The sequence below is a fragment of the Lampetra planeri genome, chromosome 14 (genome assembly GCF_965212315.1).
Source record: "Lampetra planeri chromosome 14, kcLamPlan1.2.h2, whole genome shotgun sequence".
NCBI lineage: Eukaryota > Metazoa > Chordata > Hyperoartia > Petromyzontiformes > Petromyzontidae > Lampetra > Lampetra planeri.
The window spans coordinates 325,766-349,084 of NC_136120.1; the positions used below are offsets into that span (position 1 = coordinate 325,766).

At 47.9% G+C, this 23,319-nt stretch overlaps 1 protein-coding gene across 2 annotated transcripts in view; it reads left to right on the forward strand.

Annotated features, from left to right (window-relative positions):
* Positions 1 to 14,742: 14,742 nt before the first annotated feature.
* LOC144722272 (uncharacterized) overlaps positions 14,743 to 23,319 on the forward strand; it is a 123,370-nt gene continuing 114,793 nt past the window's right edge. For both annotated transcript variants that reach the window (XM_078600367.1, XM_078600368.1), the window contains exons 1-2: positions 14,743 to 15,322; positions 19,579 to 19,672. In XM_078600367.1, the coding sequence (XP_078456493.1) occupies positions 15,177 to 15,322; positions 19,579 to 19,672 (240 nt within the window). In that variant the 5' untranslated portion in view covers positions 14,743 to 15,176. The remainder of the gene's footprint in view (positions 15,323 to 19,578; positions 19,673 to 23,319) is intronic.

A 23,319-nucleotide genomic window follows, 5' to 3' on the forward strand; every position in this document is an offset into this window, starting at 1 on the left:
GCCTTTTGCTCAGCCCCTTCATCGCAACCCTCTCGTCAACCCGCCCGCATTGACTGGCATAGTGAAGTATGGTCAAACAACCTCCACGACCGCCTTCATCCAGCAGAGTATTGATGAAAAAGGGCTTTACATTTTTTTGTATTCGCCTTGATTGCACTATGTAACACAGTTTATGGGTAAAAAGTATTATTTCATAATTGCGTATGCCTAAAAAGTGTAGAAAATGGCTATTATTCCCCACAACTTTGTTTTTGTGACCAGGACAGTGATATTTTGAAATGTACCTATTTTCAATGAGAAAACGGGCGAATTTGTGTCTTTTCGTTCACATAAAGTCAGAAAAAACAACATATGAATCAAAATTAACATGTATTTATACTAATGTAATACAAAATAACTCATCCACACTGGCCAGACGTCTCGGAAGAGGTTGGAGTACCCACACCAACCCATTGCTCATACTACCGGGTGGGGACTTTAATAAACATGAACCATTGAATCCACGGACGCATCGGGAGAGTGGACCGGTGCATTGCAAGTCGATTGTGCAAACCATTTACAGTCGTGGCAGCGTCCCAAATAGTTCAGAAAGGGATAACTGTAGACGTATATATATACACAACTGTATGTAATGGGGCGTGGTTGTCTACAGAGGGCCGTGTGGGGAGCCCCCGGACAAACGGTAAACCCCAAAGAGGGGAAGAACAACAAGCTTGGTACGACCACAGACTTGTTGACAGGTCCTCGCATGGGCTTGACTCATCCTGTGGGCGAGGGTTGTTGGAAACTGTGTACAGCTGGGCCGCGTCATTTGTAACAATTCACTGTTTTACTTCTGAATGTCGCGGAACACTTTCAGTCTTCATTAATACCTTTGCTGTCAGAAAGAAACGAATTACGGCACGTGTTTTTACGGCCTCCAGATCCAACACATTCCACCAGTGACAAAAGGGGGTACAATTCGTTGAATGTTGTTTGTGGGGGGAAAATATATAATCTGAAAGCGACACATTCATTATACAATTCTTGCATCCTAACACCGTAATAGCAATAGCGGCAAAAATAACATGAAGGTCGTTGGTAGGAATGTAGTACAATGTTCGTGTAATTTTTAAACATGTGTATATTATGTATTGTACAAGCCTTCATGTCAATTGACTTCTGGATTGAGAGCCGCTCCCAGTCATGGGAACGGTTCGACGACAAATGCACCGCACTGCTCAGTCGCGGGTTTGTGAAGGCGAGGAGCACGGTATATATATAGTGCAAAACTGCGGAGTGCAACAGTGGCATTTTCTGCACTTGCCCATAACGTGGCTCCACGTGGAGCCTTCAACACCTGCACAGTGGTTGGCCATCAAAGCATTTCCCAGACTAAGATGTTGCTTACCTTCCGAGATCTGGCGAGATCGGGAGCATTCCGTGTGACTTGGTCATGGCCTTTGCATTGGCAATACAATCGTATCTTACAGTACGCCTTTTGGCGTCTTCTGGTCTAACACCGTTTGAGACGAGGCAAAAAGAAAGCTGTCTCTGGTATGGACCATTCAGTCTTAAGGACAATGCATATATTATAAGAGTATGTTTTTTGTTTGCATTCTGAACATAAGCATTGTGGTTAATGCAGACATCATTCCTTGTGAAAGGTTTCAGTTTGGTGTTTTAACATCTTAACACCTGTTTTATTGCCAAAAAAGTGGGAAAACCTATTATCAATACAATCGTATTTTCTCTCAAAATTGTTATTGTAAAAATGGGCACACATTTATATTGATTTACAGCCAACATCAAAGGGTATGTTCGTGTCACTTTTTTAAAATATAGAGTCGTGGATTCAAACGAGTAAAAAAAAGCCCCCTTTTGCAATAAATGTTTTCATTTTTTAAAGATGTCACTCGGGCGCCTCGTGTGTCTTTATTGACTTCAGCAACCCGTGTCCTTGATTGTTTGGAGTGGCGCATACTGATCTTCGCTCGAAGCATAATTGTGCCGTGAACCTGATTTTCCGGTTGCGCTACAAGATCCACCGTCTGAAGAGATTATTGCCACGGCTGCCAGACTCATGCCTGCAAGGATCTGGTTGGCTGCCTTGAGACAACACCTGCGTCTGTCTACTGCAGCTTTTTCCTCACTCACACACGGTGACCATCTCTTTAGAGAACAGTGATTAGCTCCTGTGTCAAGGTAGCTTTTAGTTTTAATATTAGCATTACGGCAATTTAGGCGTGTTTATCATTGAAGCGTATAATTGCATGTACTATTTTTACGCTGAAATATCATCCAAAGTTACCTCAGTGACGCTATCAATTTTTTCAGTGCGAATTCTTCACATTATCATGTCCACCTGTAAATATATTTTTTCATATTTACTGGCTGAGTGTAAGGCTTGAGAAAAGAAATGTTTCAGTTTTAAAATACATGCTATTCTATAAATATCATACTCATGCTATTTATGAAATGTTTTGTTTACAACTCATTGAACTAATTATAGGTTATATACAGTCGGTTAAGAATGTTCCCTTTCTTTAAAAAAATGATGAATGCTTTTTTTGCTCACATGATAAAACTATTTTTTTATTTACCAGGTAAGACCCACTGAGCTATATCGCTATTTTTCAGAATCGACTTGGCCAAAAATGACAACTCAACGAAGTGGCTTATCATGTGAAAATGTATAGCAGCCAAATACGCACGTTGATCCTAAATGTGGAGGTAAAAACTAGAGGACCCGGAGAAAAATCCACACGATCACGGGGAGTGAGACACGCAACATTTAAATATATAGCAGGAAGTCACGGTCGGGATCGAACCCATGATGACCGCCAATAAACCAGGTGAGGTAGTTAACATCTCACCACCGTGGCACCCTTTATAACCAGTCCTCTCTAACACATTTCAGCATCATCATCATCATCAACCATGATAAATCCACTGCCGGGTCAAGGGTCTTCCAAAACCATTGCCATCGGTTTCACGATGCAACGATCCACCCAACACCTGCACACGAGCCGAATTCAACTCAACATCTCCACGGTTAACATACTTCTCTGGTATCTTGCAGCCTTGCGCACCAGTGACTTTGTTTTGTGAAACATTATTCTGTGCAGGATATATTGCCTCAAAATAAAAGCACTCTGCAGCACTAGTTTCGTTCACACGCACGCCTGTACGGTATTGCGTTTACTTTATACTTCGTTGCATATTTTGTGGGAGATAACAAGTATGTTTGCTTATGTGTCACGAAACTATGTCAGGCTTGTCAGCTCTTGAAGATCGGCGCTCAGTCTTCTTCTTGACAGGCCATCCGAGGCAGTATAGGGCTGTTGTCAGGCATTTCAAAGTTGATTTAGAGTGGTTTAAATTTAGCTCGTCAAACTAAAGAGTTAGTTTCTTTGGATGATATACATTTACAGTATATACAAGACACAAAACAATGTCTTTATTCAACTATATATATTTACAATAACAATACGCGCATCTATTGGTGTGTGTAAATATTGATTGACAATGCAATAATTTTGTTTTTAGTAACTGTGCAAATAAGTCAAATACGTTTACACCATTGGAACCTCATTTGCCAGTAAAATATGATAATTGTTTTTTTACCCTTCTATCTGGCAACAAAACTGACACCTTTTTACAAGGAGTCATGTTTGCATAGACCACAATACCTGCAGTCATAATGCAAACAAAAAACATAACTCTGATAATGTGCACTGTCCTTGAAGATGATTGGTCCACACCCGAGACAGCTTTCCTTAGAGCCTAGTCTCACATGGGTTGGACCAGATGACGCCAAAAGGCGCACAACTCAAAGACAATGCACCATCAGAGTATGAGAGCTCGGGGTAAGCATTTACACCATTGGAACCTCATTTGCCAGTAAAAATATGATAATTGGTTTTTTACCCTTCTATCTGGCAACAAAACTGACACCTTTTACAAGGAGTCATGTTTGCATAGACCACAATACCTGCAGTCATAATGCAAACAAAAAACATAACTCTGATAATGTGCACTGTCCTTGAAGTTGATTGGTCCACACCCGAGACAGCTTTCCTTAGAGCCTAGTCTCCCATGGGTTGGACCAGATGACGCCAAAAGGCGCACAACTCAAAGACAATGCACGATCAGAGTATGAGAGCTCGGGGTAAGCATTTACACCATTGCATTGTCTTTGAGTTGTGCGCCTTTTGGCGTCATGTGGTCCAACCCATGTGAGACTAGGCTCTAAGGAAAGCTGTCTCGGGTGTGGACCAATCAACTTCAAGGACAGTGCACATTATCAGAGTTATGTTTTTTGTTTGCATTATGACTGCAGGTATTGTGGTCTATGCAAACATGACTCCTTGTAAAAAGGTGTCAGTTTTGTTGCCAGATAGAAGGGTAAAAATCAATTATCATATTTTTACTGGCAAATGAGGTTCCAATGGTGAAAATGCTTACCCCGAGCTCTCATAATCTGATGGTGCATTGTCTTTGAGTTGTGCGCCTTTTGGCGTCATCTGGTCCAACCCATGTGAGACCAGGCTCTAAGGAAAGCTGTCTCGGGTGTGGACCAATCAACTTCAAGTATAGTGCACATTATCAGAGTTATGTTTTTTGTTTGCATTATGACTGCAGGTATTGTGGTCTATGCAAACATGACTCCTTGTAAAAAGGTGTCAGTTTTGTTGCCAGATAGAAGGATAAAAAAACAATTATCAAGTCAAATACGGTTATGGGAGTTGGGCCGAGGGTGAACGTTAATAATTCCTTCTTTAAAATTAACCATTCCATTCGGTCTTACAGAAGGTTACATTTAATTGATCTTGCTCGATTAAATTATTATCCCATGGGCCTTCTAGACCAACGTTTTTCAGCAACTATTACTGAAGTTCAAAACTATGGGCTGGTTTCGACGTTTCTGAGTCTCATCGGGAGAGCATAGCCTGTTGAACATATTCTGCCTGATACTATAGGCAAGGGCACACTGCAACGACTGGGACGCAGTGCAATTGTACAATTGTTCCATATTTTGTTTAACTGTGTAGATTTGCCTAAATTAAATGCAATGTTGACTCGACTCTGGGATTGCAGTTTATTTAATGGGGAAGTCAATATTACATTTCTAAATATTAATTCGTATAAAAACCAAAGTCAAAACATGTTCAAGCAATGAAACATTACCGAATAATGTACACCTCTGCAAGACAAAGAACATACCTATTTGTATGTGTAGGGGTTATTACGGGGAGAAGGGCGGACAGAAAACACAAAGGTGTCTGCACCCACACACGGGTGTCTACATCCATGTCTGCATTCGTTAACCCTGGGGGGCCATGGGGGCGCTGTGATCCCCCATAACTCCACCCCTCGGAGGGGATTCCTATAAAAGGCGGGGAGCCAGAGAGTTCGGGGCCAGAGTGGAAGAAGCTTACCAGTGAAGTCTGAAGACCGGCAGAATAGGCCCTGGGACTCCCCTGTCTCGCTGCCCTTGTCAGGGCCGAGCAGGGCAAGCCAGTAGCGCGGCCCCAAGAGCTTCTGGACCTCTGCTCTTGTAAGAGCAAGGCCGGGTTAGCTGGGTGCCGGGATCCGTGCTTTACCAGGGCCGGATCAGATAGCCTCCCATAGCACTATTAGAGGAGGACTGGGAATAGGACAGGGGAAATAGTGCTAGGGGTGTTTTCCCATCTAGTACGGGTGAAGGGCCGTTACCCCTTCAAGTATTGTCACTGCCCTTGAGTTGAATAAAAGAGTGTGCCTCGACTCTGTCGTCAGTCTCCCTGGAACTCACTACATCTGGCGTCAGAAGTGGTCGAAAGAATGGATACGAGACGGACAACTCGTACCCAAGACCCCGGAGAGGACGACAGCTTGGGAGAGGCGGTGCAAGATATCGCCGCCGACGTACCTGGCCAACCGCTGCCAGCTCCACCACCAGCAGGGCAGTCGGAAAGAGCCGGGACGTTGGCTGATGAGTTGGCATTGGCCCACTCTCGATTGGCGGAGCTCCTATATGCAGCGGCCGCCACGCTGGAGCAGATAACCCGCCTGGGGCCGGGGAGAGCGGCGCAGCGTGAATACGGACAGCGCCCGCCCGAAACTCCCGCCTTTGCGATGGGCCAGAGGCTTGAACTTCCCGCCACGGGTACAGTAGGAGCCGAGGGAGGGGCCCCAGCACATCACGCGGGCGACGGGGCCCAACCAGCAAGCACCACGTCATCGGCAGGTCGCAGTGGCTACCTATCAGCGGTCGCCAGGTCATCAACAGCGGACAACAGCACCGACCAAGCTGAAACCAGCGCGTCACCGATGGCGCGACCTCCATTGGGGTCCGCCATTGCTCTCCATACTGTCCATGGAGACGGTACGGGTGCTGGGCGATCGTCGGAGACGGAGCCGACATTTCAGCAATGCCTGCCGGCCCTGCAGGAGTTCGTATCAAGCGGTGGCGATTGGGGTGGGTTTCAGCGCCGTTTCCTCGCCCACCAAGAGATGGCTGGGTGGACGGACCACGAGGCGCTGCGTGCTCTTCCGGCGATGCTGGATAGCGACGCCCTTGGCACCCTCACTGCTGTACCCAGGTCGGCACGCTCCACACTGCGGTCGGTGCTTCAAGTGCTGGCCACGGTTTATGGGCTGCCTTCCGACTGTTGCCAGCTTTTCTACGAGCGTCAGATGGGCGACAAGGAGTCACCACTCGCGTACCGAACGGCCCTGTTGGCGTTGGCGTAGGCGGCCTTCCCGCGCATGGACGAGGAAGGGGTGGACGCGATGGTGGCCGAAAAAATTCTGCTTTTGGCCGACGGCTTGAACTTCGTCATCCTGGCGCAGGATGATGCGGACATGTCTTCATTGCAGGCTGCAAGGCACATCCATGCCAACCTGATTTCCCAACGGAGGAAGGCAAACAAGGCAGCTGCGGGACACACCGTGGCGGCAACCACCTCCGAATCCGAGGGGGTCTTCGCTGCGGGCCGTTCTGTGGGATGGCGGTCTGGCGGGCGACCGGCTCGGGACGCACCGAGCCACCGAGAGCAGCCCAAGTCTTCTGGAGCACTCGTCGTGTGCTACAACTGTGGCCTCCTGGGCCACGTGGCTTCGGGATGCCGGGCTCCTCGACAGCGCGGGGCAAGAACTGGGGCTGAGGATGGCCCTCTTCAAAAGCCTCCACAACATCCTCCGGCAAGTCGTGGCACCCCACATGTTCGGCCTGCACGCACACCCACTTCTTTCTCACATGCCCCGACACACGATTCTCGGGGTTCGGGTGCTGGTGCGTCGGGTCGCGGCTTGATGGGGAGGGCGCTCCAACCGGGCCAATGGTCCGAGTTGGCTCACCGTGTTGTGGCTGCGTCGGCGGGGTCGTCCGTTGTCACGGGGCACATTGATGGGGTGGAAGTACGGGGATTGATCGACACGGGAGCATCGGCGACTATCGTTTCTGATTTAATTTAAAATATCCTGCCAGTTCAGAGTCGCCCGTTGCTCCCCGTTGACATACCGTGTTACACTGCAAACGGGGGCTCGTTAGGTATTATCGGCCAAACTCGAGCGCAAATTTCTATCGGGGATATTAAATTATCTGGGCCGGTGTTGGTCTCCTCCTCTCTGGCAATTCCGTGCCTGTCAGGGACAGACTTATTGGCCAAAATGCCTGTCAAAATTTTTATTGACCAGGGATGCATCGAACTTCCATCGGGCCGATGTATAACGTTCTTGCCCTCCACCCCTGCCTTGCGTACAGCCTGTGCAACGGTACAGGCACTCGTTGCTCGAACGGTGCGCGTACCCCCGGGGGCACAGATGCTCGTGCCCCTGCGGTTGCGTCGACCGTTCGCTAAAGGGGTCTTGGACCAGAGCATTTTGCTGGGGCCGTCTAGGGCCGGGGTGAATGGGCCAGATTTGGTGACAGCCCAGACAATTGTTAAAGGGGATGAGGACCCGTTCATCGCGGTCCTCAATGTCGGGACACCGACGGCTGTGGTTTCCCAAGGAACCGTGTTCGCACACGCGATTCCGGTACCTGCGGAAACGCTGATCATTGGCCAGGTGGTCACCGCTTCTCAGCCACAACTGCAGTCAGACCATGACGAGGGTTGGCTGGAGGCACTTTGTGCTGAGACACCTGACCTATCTGACTCACAACGTGCTAAATTGCGTACCCTTTTGCGAGAATTTTCTGACGTCTTTAGTAAGCACAAATATGATATCAGATGTACAAAATTGCTGCGCCACCATATTGACACCGGTGACAACGCTCCTATCCGCCAAAATTATTTTCGGTTAAGTCCCGCCGAAAAGGATCATGTCAAATCGGCTGTAGATGACATGCTGGCTTCTGACATTATTTCTCCCTCAACCAGCCCTTGGGGTGCACCCATAGTGTTGGTTAAAAAGCAGGATGGGTCCCTAAGGTTCTGCGTTGATTTTCGGCGTTTGAATAAAATCTCGGTGGCCGATGCTTACCCGCTTCCTCGAATGGACGAATCTCTGGATGCCCTGGCTGGATCACGATTCTTCTCCACCTTGGATTTGCTGTCAGGTTTTTGGCAACTTCCTTTGGATGACGAATCGAAGCCCAAAACGGCTTTTCGAACACTGCACGGCCTCTTCCAATTTAATCGTTTGCCTATGGGGCTCCACTCAGCTCCCGCAACGTTCCAGCGCCTAATGGAATTGGTTCTCGCTGGCTTGCAATGGGAGGTCTGTTTGATTTACCTAGACGACGTGATTGTATTTAGTAGGACATTCGAGGAACATCTTGATAGGCTTCGGGCCGTCTTTCTCAAAATACGCGCAGCTAATTTGAAGTTTAAACCACAAAAGTGCCAATTGCTCCGCGAATCTGTGAGATATTTGGGTCACATCGTCGGACAATCAGGTATCTCAACCGATCCCGCCAAAACGCGTTGTGTCAGCTCCTGGCCAACTCCCACCTCGGTGGGGGAGGTTAGGAGCTTCATCGGTTTACCGGTGGTTTGTCGCGGAGTTCGCTTTCATTGCTAAGCCGTTACATGCCTTCATGGCAAAGGGGGTGAAGTTTCATTGGGGGCCGAAAGAGGAGGCCGCCTTTAACTCTCTTCGTGACGCCTTGGTGGGGGCCTCGCCGTTGAGTTACCCCGATTTTTTTGTACCTTTCGTGCTCGACACGGACGCGAGCAATACGGGGATTGGGGGCGTGCTCTCCCAAGTTGTTGGTGGCGTGGAGCGCGTAGTGGCTTACGGTAGTAGAGTATTGTCTCCTGCCGAGCAAAGATACTGCGTCACTCGCCGTGAACTGTTGGCTATTGTTTTCTTTATTCAACAATACCGGCCATATCTGTACGGCCGGCATTTCACCGTCCGTACAGATCATGCGCGATTGCAGTATGCCCTGCGTATTCACCAGCCATCGGGGCAATTATCCCAATGGCTGGAGATCATTCAGGATTTCGATTTCGAAACAACATATCGCAAGGGGATTCGCCACACGAATGCTGATGCCCTGTCGCGCCTTCCGGCCACTTCGGATTGCACTTGTTTCTTAGGCTCGGGGCTTTGCAAATCTGTGAGTGACGGCCAGGATCGGGTCCTTGCGGCCGCCGTTGAGGCTCCTTCGAGCGTTGGCCCTATTGAAATGGGAGGGAAGGATTCCCTACTGGGGTTGTCAGGTGCGGAGTGGGGGCGCCTCCAAATGGAGGATACTTCCCTCCTGGCACTACGGCGTCGCGCGGGAGGATCCGGTCAGGGGAGGTCGGGCGTTGACTCATGGGGGTTGTGCCAGGGCCTCCTCATGCATTGGGACGGGACGATCCGCCGCCACAGGCTGGTGGTGCCTTCCACGTTGAGGGGTAGGGCTGTATGGGCTGCTCATGAGCGGCTCCTGCACCTGGGCACCCACAAAACCCTTGCCATTCTCCAGCTTAATTTCTTTTGGCCGGGCATGGCAAGGGATGTGGACGATCTCTTGCAGTCTTGTACCCAGTGTGCTCAACAGAAGCGGCCAGCAAGGGGAGCCAGCCCACCGCTCCAGTCTATTTCGGTCACCCGGGTTAATGAGCTTGTCGCTCTTGATATTTTGGAGCCGTTTCCTTCCACGCCTAGGGGTAATAAGTACCTACTGGTTGGCGTGGAATATTTCATGCGATGGCCTATGGCTTGGCCCCTCGCCAACCAGTCGGCAGGAGCCATTGCGGAGGCTTTTGTCCAGGGCTATGTCCTCGACAAGGGCGCTCCGGAACGATTGTTGACCGATCAGGGAAATAACTTCACTAGTTCCCTTTTGCACGAGGTGTGTGAGCTTCTCGGTACGAAGAAAATTCGTACTTCTCCTTACCACCCACAAACGGATGGGATGGTAGAACGCCTGCATAGGACTATTACATCCATGCTGTGCCACCAGGTATCTGAGTCCCAAACCGATTGGGACCTTCAGATCCTGGGAGTTCTGGCAGCTTACAGGATGGCTCCTCACGTGACGACCGGATTCTCGCCATTTTTTTTAATGTATGGCCGCGAAGTTGACCCGCCTGTCGCGACCCAGCTGAGAATTTCCACACCACACGCTAAGTCCAAATTGGCTGACCATGTTAAATTTAATATCCTCAAGTTGGCTGAGGCACGGGAGGCGGCTATTCAAAACTCTCGCCAGAAGGCGAATGAAAGGTTGCGATTGCGCCGGTCACACACGCACGAATGGCACCCGGGCGACAGAGCATGGCTACACTGTCCCCAGGTGCCATTGGCTACCTCGTCTAAGCTGTTGCGACCATGGAGGGGCCCCGTGGAAATTGTGTAGGTTGTGCGACCCCAATGTGTTCGCATTAAATGGGGGAAGCGTCGGTGGTTCGTCCACCCTTCACGGTTGAAGCCGTTCTTTGCGCCACATGCTTCCTCTCACAACTATGGCCGAACATGTGGGGGGTCCACTGACTCCTGGAGGACGGGTTCACCACCAGCCTCTGATCCGCTGCTAACTGTTCCGCCTTCAGGGGTCCAAGGATTAATGCCCTCTCGGCCGCCAGCCTCCCCTGAGGGGGTCAGCGCAGGCTCGTCCGAGAAGCCGGAGGGCCGTGCGCCTGAACTGTCAACACCCGCCGCCGGCCCGACCGGGTCGGGCCCTTGTGACGGGCCCGCTGCACGGACACGCGCCAAGACGCGCCGGTTGTTGTGAGTTGCTTCCCGCGCGTGTTCCGCTGCCGTGGGGCTCGCTCACCTTTTAAAAAAAAAAAATTTGGGAGGGGGTGGGGAATCACACTCTGTACATATGTTTGCATGTTGGGCTGGGGTATTTATAGGGGACCGTCGGTTGTTTGTTACCCTTGTTATTGTTATGGGGCACACACATGTTGACTGTGTTAAGTTTTTATTGTTGTTGGCTTTTGAGGGGTTTTGTTGCAGCCGGGACGGCTGCGGGCTGTACAGGGGGGGGGGGGGTGATGTAGGGGTTATTACGGGGAGAAGAGCGGACAGAAAACACAAGGGTGTCTGCACCCACACACGGATGTCTACATCCACGTCCGCATCCGTTAACCCTGGGGGGCCATGGGGGCGCTGTGATCCCCCATAACTCCACCCCTCGGAGGGGATTCCTATAAAAGGCGGGGAGCCAGAGAGCTCGGGGCCAGAGTGGAAGAAGCTTACCAGTGAAGTCTGAAGACCGGCAGAATAGGCCCTGGGACTCCCCTGTCTCGCTGCCCTTGTCAGGGCCGAGCAGGGCAAGCCAGTGGCGCGGCCCCAAGAGCTTCTGGACCTCTGCTTTTGTAAGAGCAAGGCCGGGTTAGCTGGGTGCCGGGATCCGTGCTTTACCAGGGCCAGATCAGATAGCCTCCCATAGCACTATTAGAGGAGGACTGGGAATAGGACAGGGGAAATAGTTCTAGGGGTGTTTTCCCATCTAGTACGGGTGAAGGGGCCGTTACCCCTTCAAGTATTGTTACTGCCCTTGAGTTTAATAAAAGAGTGTGCCTCGACTCCGTCGTCAGTCTCCCTGGAACTCACTACATATGTATGAATAATATGTAGACATGCAAACGTCTACATAAGCTAGAGGTTTTTCAGCAAGGACTGGATGTTTTATTCCAAAGCAGCTTTGCAGTTGCTTGCAGTCTGCATCAAATGTAACAACGCGTCTTCTGTAAGCAGGCCTGGTGAATGGCATAACAAGCTCTGATCCAATTTTTTCCAAACTCCAATTCCACGTCACCTAGCATTGTACATATTAATACAACTTAAGTTGCTTCATACTGCATACGCCTCATGATTGTGAAATGTTCCACGTTATGTTGAGATCGTGAGATAATGAATTGAATCCGAGTCTAACTTTATTTGGTTCAGCGCTCTCTCCAGGTTGGTCCAGGTGTCTCGTGACCCCCGATTCATTCTGTCTTTTAAAGTAAGGTTTATTTAATACGTAAATTAATATGCCGGGAAACACAAATGTTAGGGGTCAATTAATTAGTGGTCACACGACATCTGGACCACCCTGTACTCACTTGGGTCGTGCTTATCAATCATCAGGTGTCTCCCTTCATCAGTATTTGAAATGTAATAGAATGGTCAAATCAGAAAGCTAAGTCGCGGGGACATACTTTGGAGGGTCAACTAAGTCCCTCAAAATCTGGCACGAGAGGACAATGTTTACGTGTTAACGTGAGATGTATAAATGATTAAACAATTCTAACTACACATGCGATTGCTATAAAGAATAGACTTTGCATAGCCGCATTACAAGCTAACAGGTTTCAACGTAACCCACCACTTCTGTGGGTTTTCTCACTTCAGAAGATTAATGTGTTTTCACTTGATTTCAAATGTTTGAGTGCATTCATTTCAGACTCATCGTCTAATGTGTTCATTCATTTCCTCGCACAAGTGATTTCACTGATCTTCTATTTCATTCCATTATAATGCTATGTTTAAAATCGCGATTGTTTGTTTAAACTTGTCATGTCATAAGCATTTGCTGCTGCTGCTGCCTGACGTTGCTCTCTTGCCACAACCACCGGTGCAAGATGTTGACGACCTCGCCTGGTATACAAGAAGTTCGTGGGTTCGATCCCGACCTTGACGGCTGTTGTATATTTGAAGTATGCATGTTCTCTCACCCCATGGATTTTCTCCGTTTCCCCCCCTACACATTTATAAAACATGCTTTTCGAGTATTTTGCCTGATATACAGTTCCACATGTTAAGTCGCATCGTTGAGCTATCGTTTGTGGCCAAGTCTCTTCTGAAAAAGAGTTATACAGCTCAGTGAGCTTTAACTGGTGAAATCATTTTTAAATAGTTCAGTACTGACGGCAACTCCTAATGACTCATCAGCACACGTTCATTGATAAACTAACACCGAAGCTAGTGAGTACAGTCACAATCAATTATATCACGTACATTCACAGTCTTGTCATTAACAATGCCACTGGATGCATATAATGATTATATCTGGCGTCGTGCCACTCAGATCCCGAGCAATCCCGAAGGAGTGTTTATAATCTGCAGAACGTGGCGACACAAGCAGAGGGAGCTAGCTGCAAGGCTAATACATCCTTCACGTCGGCGCCACACCGAGGCAACTTGGAGGTGGACGATTCCACCCTTTTGGGTTCGAACGGGCTTCGGGAAAGAAAAAAAAATCAGTTATGAAGACGACGGATGATTTGTGTGCAAAGGGTGGCGTGGGAGCAGATGGTTCGGGGGGGGGGCAACAGCTGGGCGGTTGAAGCAGGGAGGGGGAAATGGTGGCCTGGTGTGGGAAGATGGGAGGGTGAGTGAATTGATATTGAGCCAAGGTTATGAGACGGTGGTTTTGAGGAGGGATGGAGGGTTGCGTGCCAATGTAATGTAGCGCATGGGTGGGTGAGACAAATACGGCCGGGCGTGGTGCTGACCACTCACCCCCTCGTGTGCCTTGTCAGCCTTAATAGGTGCTCGCTAACAGCACTTTCCCCAACAGTCTGCTAAAGCTATGCGTGGAATCTTTGTCTTTGCTGTACAGGGTGGTCCAGATGTCTCCTGACCCCCAATTAATTGAACCCAACAATGTTTTTCACCTTTGCATATTTAAAAATAAATAAATCTTACTTTTAAAATATAAAGTTTTAGAGAACTAAATGGGGGGGGGGGGGGGGTGCGGGTCACAAGACATCTGGACCACCATCATAGTGTGGTGGTTTGGCGAAAAAGGTGAGGTAGGTAGGGACAGGTAAAGGGAAGAAGCTTGGAATGTGGGTGGTGAGTAGGTTGGGCGCTGGGGTCTGAGACGGTGGCGTAGCAAGGGAGGGGCGGCAAAGGGGGGGGGGGGGGCAGGATGGGCGTGAGTGGTGTGCGTAGAAGTGGAGTGGACATTCGTGACTCACTGGCGAGATGGCTGGGAGTTTGGTGGGGGGGGGCGAGATTGTGGGCGGCAGAGGCGGTGGCTCAGGGGCGAGGTCACGGGTGGGGATGGGGAGAGGTGGTGGTTTGAAGGGGGTGGTGGGAGCGTGGATGGGTGAGTGGTGGGTGGGGGTTAGTACATGGGAGAGAGAGACGGGGGTGAGGCTGTGAAGGGAGGGAACACATCTTCAAAAAAAACCCCAACGCCCAACCCGGCCACTCGGCGTGCACGCACGCGGGGCTTGTTGGAGCAGCTCCGGTAGGCGGGGTCCCCCAGCCCCAGAGTCACCGCCGCAGGCAGACTCCGGCTCACGTTACATTACCTGCCCCGGTATGCGGTTGCCTGGAGTCCGAACCCCACCGCCCCCTCTCCACCGCCACACCCCCATCCCTCCCCGACCTTGCTTACGCGAGCAAGGCAGAGATAGCGAGCGCTGTGTGTGCTGTGTGACGACAACGCCACTCCTTCCTTACTCTCAACTGGTCGTTGCAGCCAAAGTGAGGGCGTCTCTCCACGCCCCCACCTCCGTCTCTCTCGACTTGCGGCTTCTTCCTTTGCCGACATAAATTAGACGCAGTTGCGTGCGTTTTCACCGAGCCTCGGCTCTTCCGGATTCGTCGATCGCTCGTTGTGTAAACAAAAAAACAAGAAAACTTCATTGCGTTTTTACCATTCGTGTTTCTTCTCCGTAAACCAAAAACAAACCAAGTCGGAGGGTGGAGGTTTCGTCCGCCACCCACCCACACCCACTCGCCCCCAGACAAAAGGACAAGCCCTGGTCTCTGGTGGATCTAAACGTCGCTTGGGAAGAAGAGAGGAGGGGGGGAACCAAAGCTGAGCCATGAGGAAGGCAGCAGGCCAGCAGCAGCAGCGACAGGCGAACTCGCTGCCCCAAAAGGGTTTTGGAACTACGGGCGGACGAATCATTCCACCCACGGCTGGCTACACCTACCAGCTCTCGCACCCCGCAAACGGGGTCACTGACAGGTAACTTCGAGCACTCATTCCCACCCTCCGCTGCTGTGAGCGCTCCGGCTAGAGAACTATTTTGCTCTGTTTGCTCGTGCGGGCATCGTGCTGCTGTCGGTGCGAGGTCTCGTGCTGTCTGAAGGGCGGGCGACCCCGAACAGAGAGGGGAGGCAGAGTGGAGTTTGCTGCCTTTGCCGGATTTACGTTGATAAAAACATCGGCACGCGTTAACGCGCTGAATGCAGTTTGTACACGGTGGTCCAGATGTCTTGTGACCCGCAATTAATTGACACCCTGCATTTATTGTGTCATTGCATAGTAATTTCTGTGTTAAATATACCTTTAAAAAATACGTTCTAGATAATTAAATGGGGGTCACAAGACATCCGAACCACCCTGTACTTATATTTATTTTAGTGACGTGCTTACCCTTTCTCTCGTTTGTACTTCTATCGTTGTTTGTGTACTGTTTGTACTGAACGTCTGTGAAGAAGAGCTTCATAGCTCATCGGATTCATGCAGTCTACAGATTCTGATTATCGTGCCAAGTTGGGACCGTAGAGTTGCAGTTACATAGGGCAGCAACACACACACAGCACCGTATATGTATGATGTCCGATGCTCATGCAAAGCAGTTTGTCACGATTGTTGGCATTGCATATGTTTATACAAAACCACTTGGTTTTAAGTCAACCACTTGATTTTAAGTATATCCGGCGAAGTATATTGTATACATTAATTAAACATCGTCTTCATCAGCCATGGTCGATCCACTGCTGGATAAGAATTATGGACGCATTGGCCCGTAATGTGAGTGAAAAACAAACAAACGCGTATGATATAAACAATACACTTGTGTACATTATTTTTTTAGCTTTTATGTTTCTTCAATGTACATGGGGGAGTTGACATGATTGCATTGTTGGTGCGTCTCTATTAAGTGCCAACTGTAGCTACTTGTTAAAATGCCCTCATGTTTATAACGAATGTATCCAACATACATACATTAACATAAACAACCCATCCTTAGATCAGTTTAGCATGCGGTGTATGCACTATGCAATTCTGCAGCATATACATTGTAACCACACATTTGCATTGATTAATGCATGGTTAATGTGGTTAATTAAATCGCTTAAGGGGACTTAATGTAATCATGGTTGGAGACTTGATGAATGTGGCAACTGCTGCTGTGGCTAACCGCCGGTGGTCTTATGCATGCACATGTCTAATCCTTTGGCTTTCACTGCATTTAGATCAGAAGGCCATTATCTTCCATAGCCTTGTATTATTGGCTGCGCTGATTATTCTCGTGTTATGCTGCCACGGTGGAAGGGTTAGCGCCACTGGACTTGCAATCCAGAGGTAAATGAGAACTGTACACCATGGTCCAGTGTTCTCCATTGCGAGGCCCGCGGGCCCCCGACGCACCCGTTTGAGGCTGTCAGGCTTAATGGTTTGATGGGGTCGTGTGGATATCCCCCGCCTGTAGACCAGCATGGTAAAAGTCTACCAAAATACCCTCTAAAACCAGGGGTCAGCAACCAAACAAACACGGATAGCATTTTTTTCGAATTCGGTAAAACACAATATATTAAGAGCTTGTGAATACGAGATGGTTCGAAATTAATAAGGCCACGAAAGGGTCCTTAATGAGCCGCATACGGCTCCGAAGCCGCAATTTGCCGACCCCTGTCCATGGTGAACTGGACTTCTATGTGAACTGGACTTCCATGGTGAACTGGACTTCCATGGTGAACTGGACTTCCATGGTAAACTGGACTTCTATGGTAAACTGGACTTCCATGGTGAACTGGACTTCCATGGTAAACTTGACTTCTATAGTGAACTGGACTTCTATGGTAAACTGGACTTCCGTGGTCAGGGGTCAGCAACCAAAATAACAAGAAGAGGCCCCACTGCAGTCCTTAAAGAGCCACATGCGGCTCCGGAGCCGTAGGTTGCAGAGCCCCGCCCTAAACGGTCTCTCTAGCCCTAGAGAGACCGTCCGTCAACAGTGGCGTAATCAAGACATTGTAGGGCGCGCCTTCAACTCGTATTCATTTCCAAGCGTCACTGAAATAAACACATTTTGCTGAGCCCGTGCGCCTTTTGAGTGTTTATAGTAACCAATGGCCCTACAACTAATCGGCTGGAATTCCTGTCTTCCCTTTGCATGTGGCTGTTTGGGTGATTGTAAGATGATTGCCACTCTGCTGCCATGTTGCATTGCTATGGTGAGCTAATTAAATTTAACGGAGGGGTGTTTATCACTTCTGCAGGCTGCAGTCACTTTAAAAATGTAATATCAACTCAGTAATGATGTTGGCTTTTTTGTGGAGTATGATGGTGGGTTTTTTTAACTCCCAAATTTAAATTTATAAATTAAATCCCCGTTTAATGCATCAAATCACACTATTTTGTCTCATATACTGTGAAGGCTGTTCTTGAGACTGCTCGCTGATAATAGTTTGAAAATAAGTATGGTTATGAGGTAACAGTTATATTGATCTAATATAGGACGGCTATTGGGTGTTCCACACATTGACCTCAATTATAATGTCAGAATCTTGACAAATTCCTAACAGCAAAGGAACTCGGAGACGCTAAGGCAATCAGATGTTTCTGAAATTCAAACATTTCTCAACAGTGTAAAACTACTATTAATAAACTTAATAATTATTACAATAACCTAATATTTAGACTTTTGATGCCATCACAAATTATAATTACATCACTGTAGTCACATATTCCATACACCAACACACAACTTGGAATGATAAACTGAGTATCTTATGACTGTAAACATGTAATTTATGCAAACAAAAAATCACAAATGAATTTTGTAGGTGCCTTCATTAGATTTTACATGGGGTACAAATTTGATTTGTTTACATTTAATGTCACGTTATACAGGACAAGTATATACGGTACAGTTGCTTGAAAATACATGCCCAAGTTCTGCAAAGTTTCCAAGCAAATGTCATAGGTCAGAGGTTGTGACCATTGCTCTTCATGAGAAGACACAATCGGCCAAGTTGGACAGATAAAATCAGCATGAGCATGGACACGTCTCTCCAGTGTACCGGATGCAGTACTGCTAGGTATTTCATGTGCGTACAAAAATATATATATTTCCTAAACAAACAACCTATGCGACCTTTGGACATGTCCATCTGTCCATTCCTCCATCGGGATGTGACGTCCTGCCAGCCAGCAAAACTTTTTTTTCTAGTATGGTATGAAACGTTCTTGCTTATTTATTATGCTTTTAACAAACATGAATGTAACATTTACGCATAATTGTATTATATACATCATAGCATTGGCCGCACATTTGCACGGGATACGCGGTGGGTGAAGTGGGGGTGTGACTTCAGCACGCATATGTGCGTGGTGATTTCACCACCGAGCACTTGCACGCCAGCCAGAAATCCAGCCAGGAAACCAGCCAGCAAATCTTTTTTTTATCATACTGTACTGTACGATTTGATTACAAAAGCCGCAAAAATGTTGCTGCATGAAATTCAAATGTTTCTTTATCATCCCTACAATTGACAAAATAAATAACTGAATCATGTGGCTTTTGAAGCAACCAGAAACATACCAGAAGTCCCATGATGCATCACTTCATTAATTATTCATCATCATCAAACATCGATTCTAGAGGATTGCGTTATACACATCCAATCACGTTTGTAGGAATGTATGTTTTTTACACTCGTGAAAATTGCATTTATATTCTTATGTTGCTTTTGGGCGGAGACCGTGAAAATGTCAACCCGATACATTAAAAAAGATTGTAAAAATTCATACATCTAATGCTTGAATGAAAGGGCAGGCAACTGACTTTTGACATCCATAATATAGTTTTTTTTGGGGTTAGATCGCGTAAATATAAATGTGTCTTTAAACCCGCCACCACCCGACAGCCAAATTAGTAAGGGTTGTCATATGAACAGAACATGCCAATTCGTTAGTAGTACAGCACACCGGTGTGTTGGAGAGAAAATCCACAACATTTACAATCTGTAAACCTAAAGCCTACGTGATAATCTGACTTGACAGTTTATAGATTTGTCAGTGGTCGGGGGAGGGATGTCAGGGACTCGGTAGACCCGTGCCTTACACTCAGCGGCACCCTTACTGGTGTGCACCGCACCGTACGTCAATATTTTGTTGTTTCGTTCGGTTTACCTTTCCTCTGAGTGAATGAAAGTACAGTGGCTGCACCGCTGTCCGTACACACTAAAATGTACCAACTATCTGTGCAGGGGCAGTGTTGTGCAAGATGCCAGCAACTCGATGCAGCAGGAGCTGGCAAAATGTGAAGACTGTCTGCGAAAAGCAGACACCTTCCTCCAAGCCGTGAGTCACCACCCCGATCCCCAACACTGCTGCTTGGCAAAACAAAAAAACAAGAATGCGTTACCGACGTGATCCATAAACCCTAGAATGTGTGTGAGGTTCCCACCAAAGGCAGCGTTTTGTTGAGCCTCAATATGAGAAAGTATTTGGTGATGACGAGTGTGTTGAGTTGTGTTTATTCCTTCTCTCTCAATGCGAGAAGTACATTTAAACTGCACGGTGTTTTACATCTCACCAATTAGGCATGTGAACAAGGTAAAGGTGCAGCCTGCAATTGCTCGCTCAAAGCCACTGCCGGGGAAATAACCTCTCCTCGAGGGAGCTCCATCGAGTCCCTCTAAAGCAGTGGTTCTTCACCTGGTGTGCATGCACTCCCTGGGGTTTGAGATACCCTTTCTAAGAACCAAAAAGCAGAGGTGTGGACTCGAGTCATGTGACTTGGACTCGAGTCAGACTCGAGTCATGAATTTGATGACTTGCGACTCGACTTGGACTTGCATAACAATGACTTTGTCCCACCTATGAGATGTGGACTCGAGTCATGTGACTTGGACTCGAGTCAGACTCGAGTCATGAATTTGATGACTTGCGACTCGACTTGGACTTGCATAACAATGACTTTGTCCCACCTCTGCCAAAAAGGTGCAGGCTGCAGTTAAAGGTTAAGAACCACTGCCCTAGAGGGTAATTGGCCTATTCTTCCAGATGTATTGGAAGAGGTGGGAGTACCCACACTTTACCCCACTGCACGTGACCTAACAATATCAAGTACAGTATATATGCAATATAACTTATGGTGTTGTTTTCTGCCATATGATAGCACATTGCAAGCACAATTTCTGTTGTCAATGCATTACTTTTATGAAAGACTGGCACGATGATCAGCAAGGCAGTGCGAGTCAAGACAATAAGGTTGATAATAATGATGGTGTTGCTTAGGTTTGTATTTTATTACACGGTATTTTTTCCAGTTAAACAATGACATTAATGAGAGACATTGACCTAATTTGCTTTTAAGCCCATAGGGGGCATCCATTTAGTTAGTACGCATGGAGGGAGCAAGGGGGGGTAACCCAAATGCGTTCGCTTGAGTATGGGGGGGGGGGGGGTCTACTGACAATTTACGCATAGGAAACGGGGTGGGGGGGTGGTGAAGCCTCGATAATAATTTGTCTACGTTGGCCTTCAAATGAGTTAGATAGTCTGTTGGCTTAAACACGTTAATATTATAAACTAGCTTGTTTGCCCATCCTAGGACGGAAGCTGACATTAATGATGTACATCTTCTTGGTTCTTTCGGTAAAGTCACGTAGAAGGGAAGTAATAAAATAATAAAAATAAAACATAATACAATTATTCTCACGACGTTTCGGCCACAACGCAAGCAGCCGTCCTCAGGTGAAAACCAGGTCCGTCGAGGCGACAGTCTGAATGAATCTCGCCTCGACGGACCTGGTTTTCACCTGAGGACGGCTGCTTGCGTTGTGGCCGAAACGTCGTGAGAATTACTTTATTATGTTTTATTTTTATTATTTTATTACTTCCCTTCTACGTGACTTTACCGAAAGAACCAAGAAGATGAATCCCTGCAGTCACGAAAGCTTTAAATCGAAATTTAATGATGTACATTTACGTGTTCTTGTGATTCACCCGCTCATGATTATTAATGACGGGGGGGGGGGATCTTTTGCAGTGACGCCACGTAGGGATGTAGCACTGCTGCGTATATTTATTTTTTACCGTCACTTTCTGTAAAGAAACGCCATATTTGAAGCGACTTGCGTAATACGTTATTTAGTTCTGCTCGACCTTCCTCTGTGTTAGTGTAAAAATCCACCCACTCATGAATATTAATGAAGGGGTGGGTGGGCCTCATGTGGAGTGACGTCCACGCGGGACACACATTCTTGGCTTATAGTAGTAAATCCTTGATCGTTTCTGCGTGGATTAAACACATTCCTGCGGAGGGAGCTGGTAGGAACGTTGGGTTGCTCGGTCAATGGCCAGGGTCAACGGCGGCGTGGTGTATTCCGCAAATATGGCCGACTGTGAGGGCGGGCACAAGCCGGCGTGAGTAGGTTAAACGTTGAGTTTTATAAGGGCACCACGGGGTGACCAGCCCCTCCCCACCCAGCCCCACCCCTCCCATCCCCCACCCAGCCCCACCCTCCCCACCCAGCGCCTTCCCCTCCCCACCCAGCCCCACTCCTCCCACCCTCCCCACCCAGCCCCACCCCCACCTAGCCCCTCCCTGCACGACGGACACAATAATCCCCTGTGGGCTGGAGTAACCAGGAGGTTCCTACCAGTAATATCGGCTGTTCTATAGGATTCGCGGGGGGGGGGGGGAGTGCGTCAAGCTATGTATGCAGGTGGGGGGGGGGGTTAAAACGTCCGCGTGCGTACAGGGAGGGGGGAGGGGTTAAGTTTTGACAGAGTTTGCGGACTTACTCAATGGGCCCTTACTCTTCGCTAGTGCTGAAGGTCGGTTAATGTGCGTGCTGTAACAATGCATCGATTCACCGGTTAATAGTGTTTCTTAAGCTAAAGATTAGGCGATATCCTTTATTTAACTAGGAGATTAAATGAATGCGTAGAAATGAAAATGAATGCATAGGATCGCACGTGTAAAGGTTGTTTGAGTATTTATTGTTGTATTACTTTGCTTCGTATCCAGTGTGCTGTATGTAAATGGGACCACTGTGAGCTTTACAGACGCCGCATAGAATCGCTCTTGAATCAAATTACGACATTTCATCTCATCGCCACCGGTGACTCATGTCGCCCCCTGCTTATCATAATATATGACATGCAGTACAGTACTTTACAATGTGGGTGTATTGATTGTGAAGTTCAAGCAGATACAGTATTTATGTTACTCATCTTGAGTCAAGGCGAGAGTGGTGTTTGTTTTGCGTGCCATATGATGGGAATGTCCAGGTAATAAATTCCTTAAAAAAGGTTTTAAACAACAACGCGGTTATTCACAACTGGCGCGCCTGAGACACGTGGCGCCTGGTTCCTGGGCGAGGTGATTCGAGGGTTTCGGGACCGCGGCGTTTTTGACCTACACACTAAGATATATAAATAATAAGGCATCCATACACAATGTCAGTTGCTTTAAAGTAGCGATTTAATTGATAATTTGATGCCGATTTTAATACAGGAATGCATTGTCACCGGATCTGAGTACGTGTGCAAAATGTGGAATTGATTGGACAATGGGACGTGGACGAAATTTTGATTGCAAGATTTGACAGAGAAATCAAGTTCAGTAAAAGCGTTGAAAAAAAGGGAGCAGTGCCGTAACTTTAATTAAAACTTCTCACATGGCCATTCGTTGACACACGAGTTACTGAATTAGAACTGCGTGGACATTGCAAAGGGGCAGTCAAAGCAGGTGGCTCAAATGAGACAAAAAAATACTTTGCGAGAATGTAAAAACTCCGGGTTTTTGTTGTTGTACCGAGCACACGGCACATCGCTTCGATTCCTTATCTCTTTTCCAGATTCACTCGCTGTCACGACTCTATTTAACGTGTTGGTTGTACACTTAGGCGAGCAAAACAGTCGTATAACACTAGCAAGCCGACTGGCGGGTGCGGCCCTGCAGCGCGTGCACCTTGAGACTGCGACTAAATGCTATC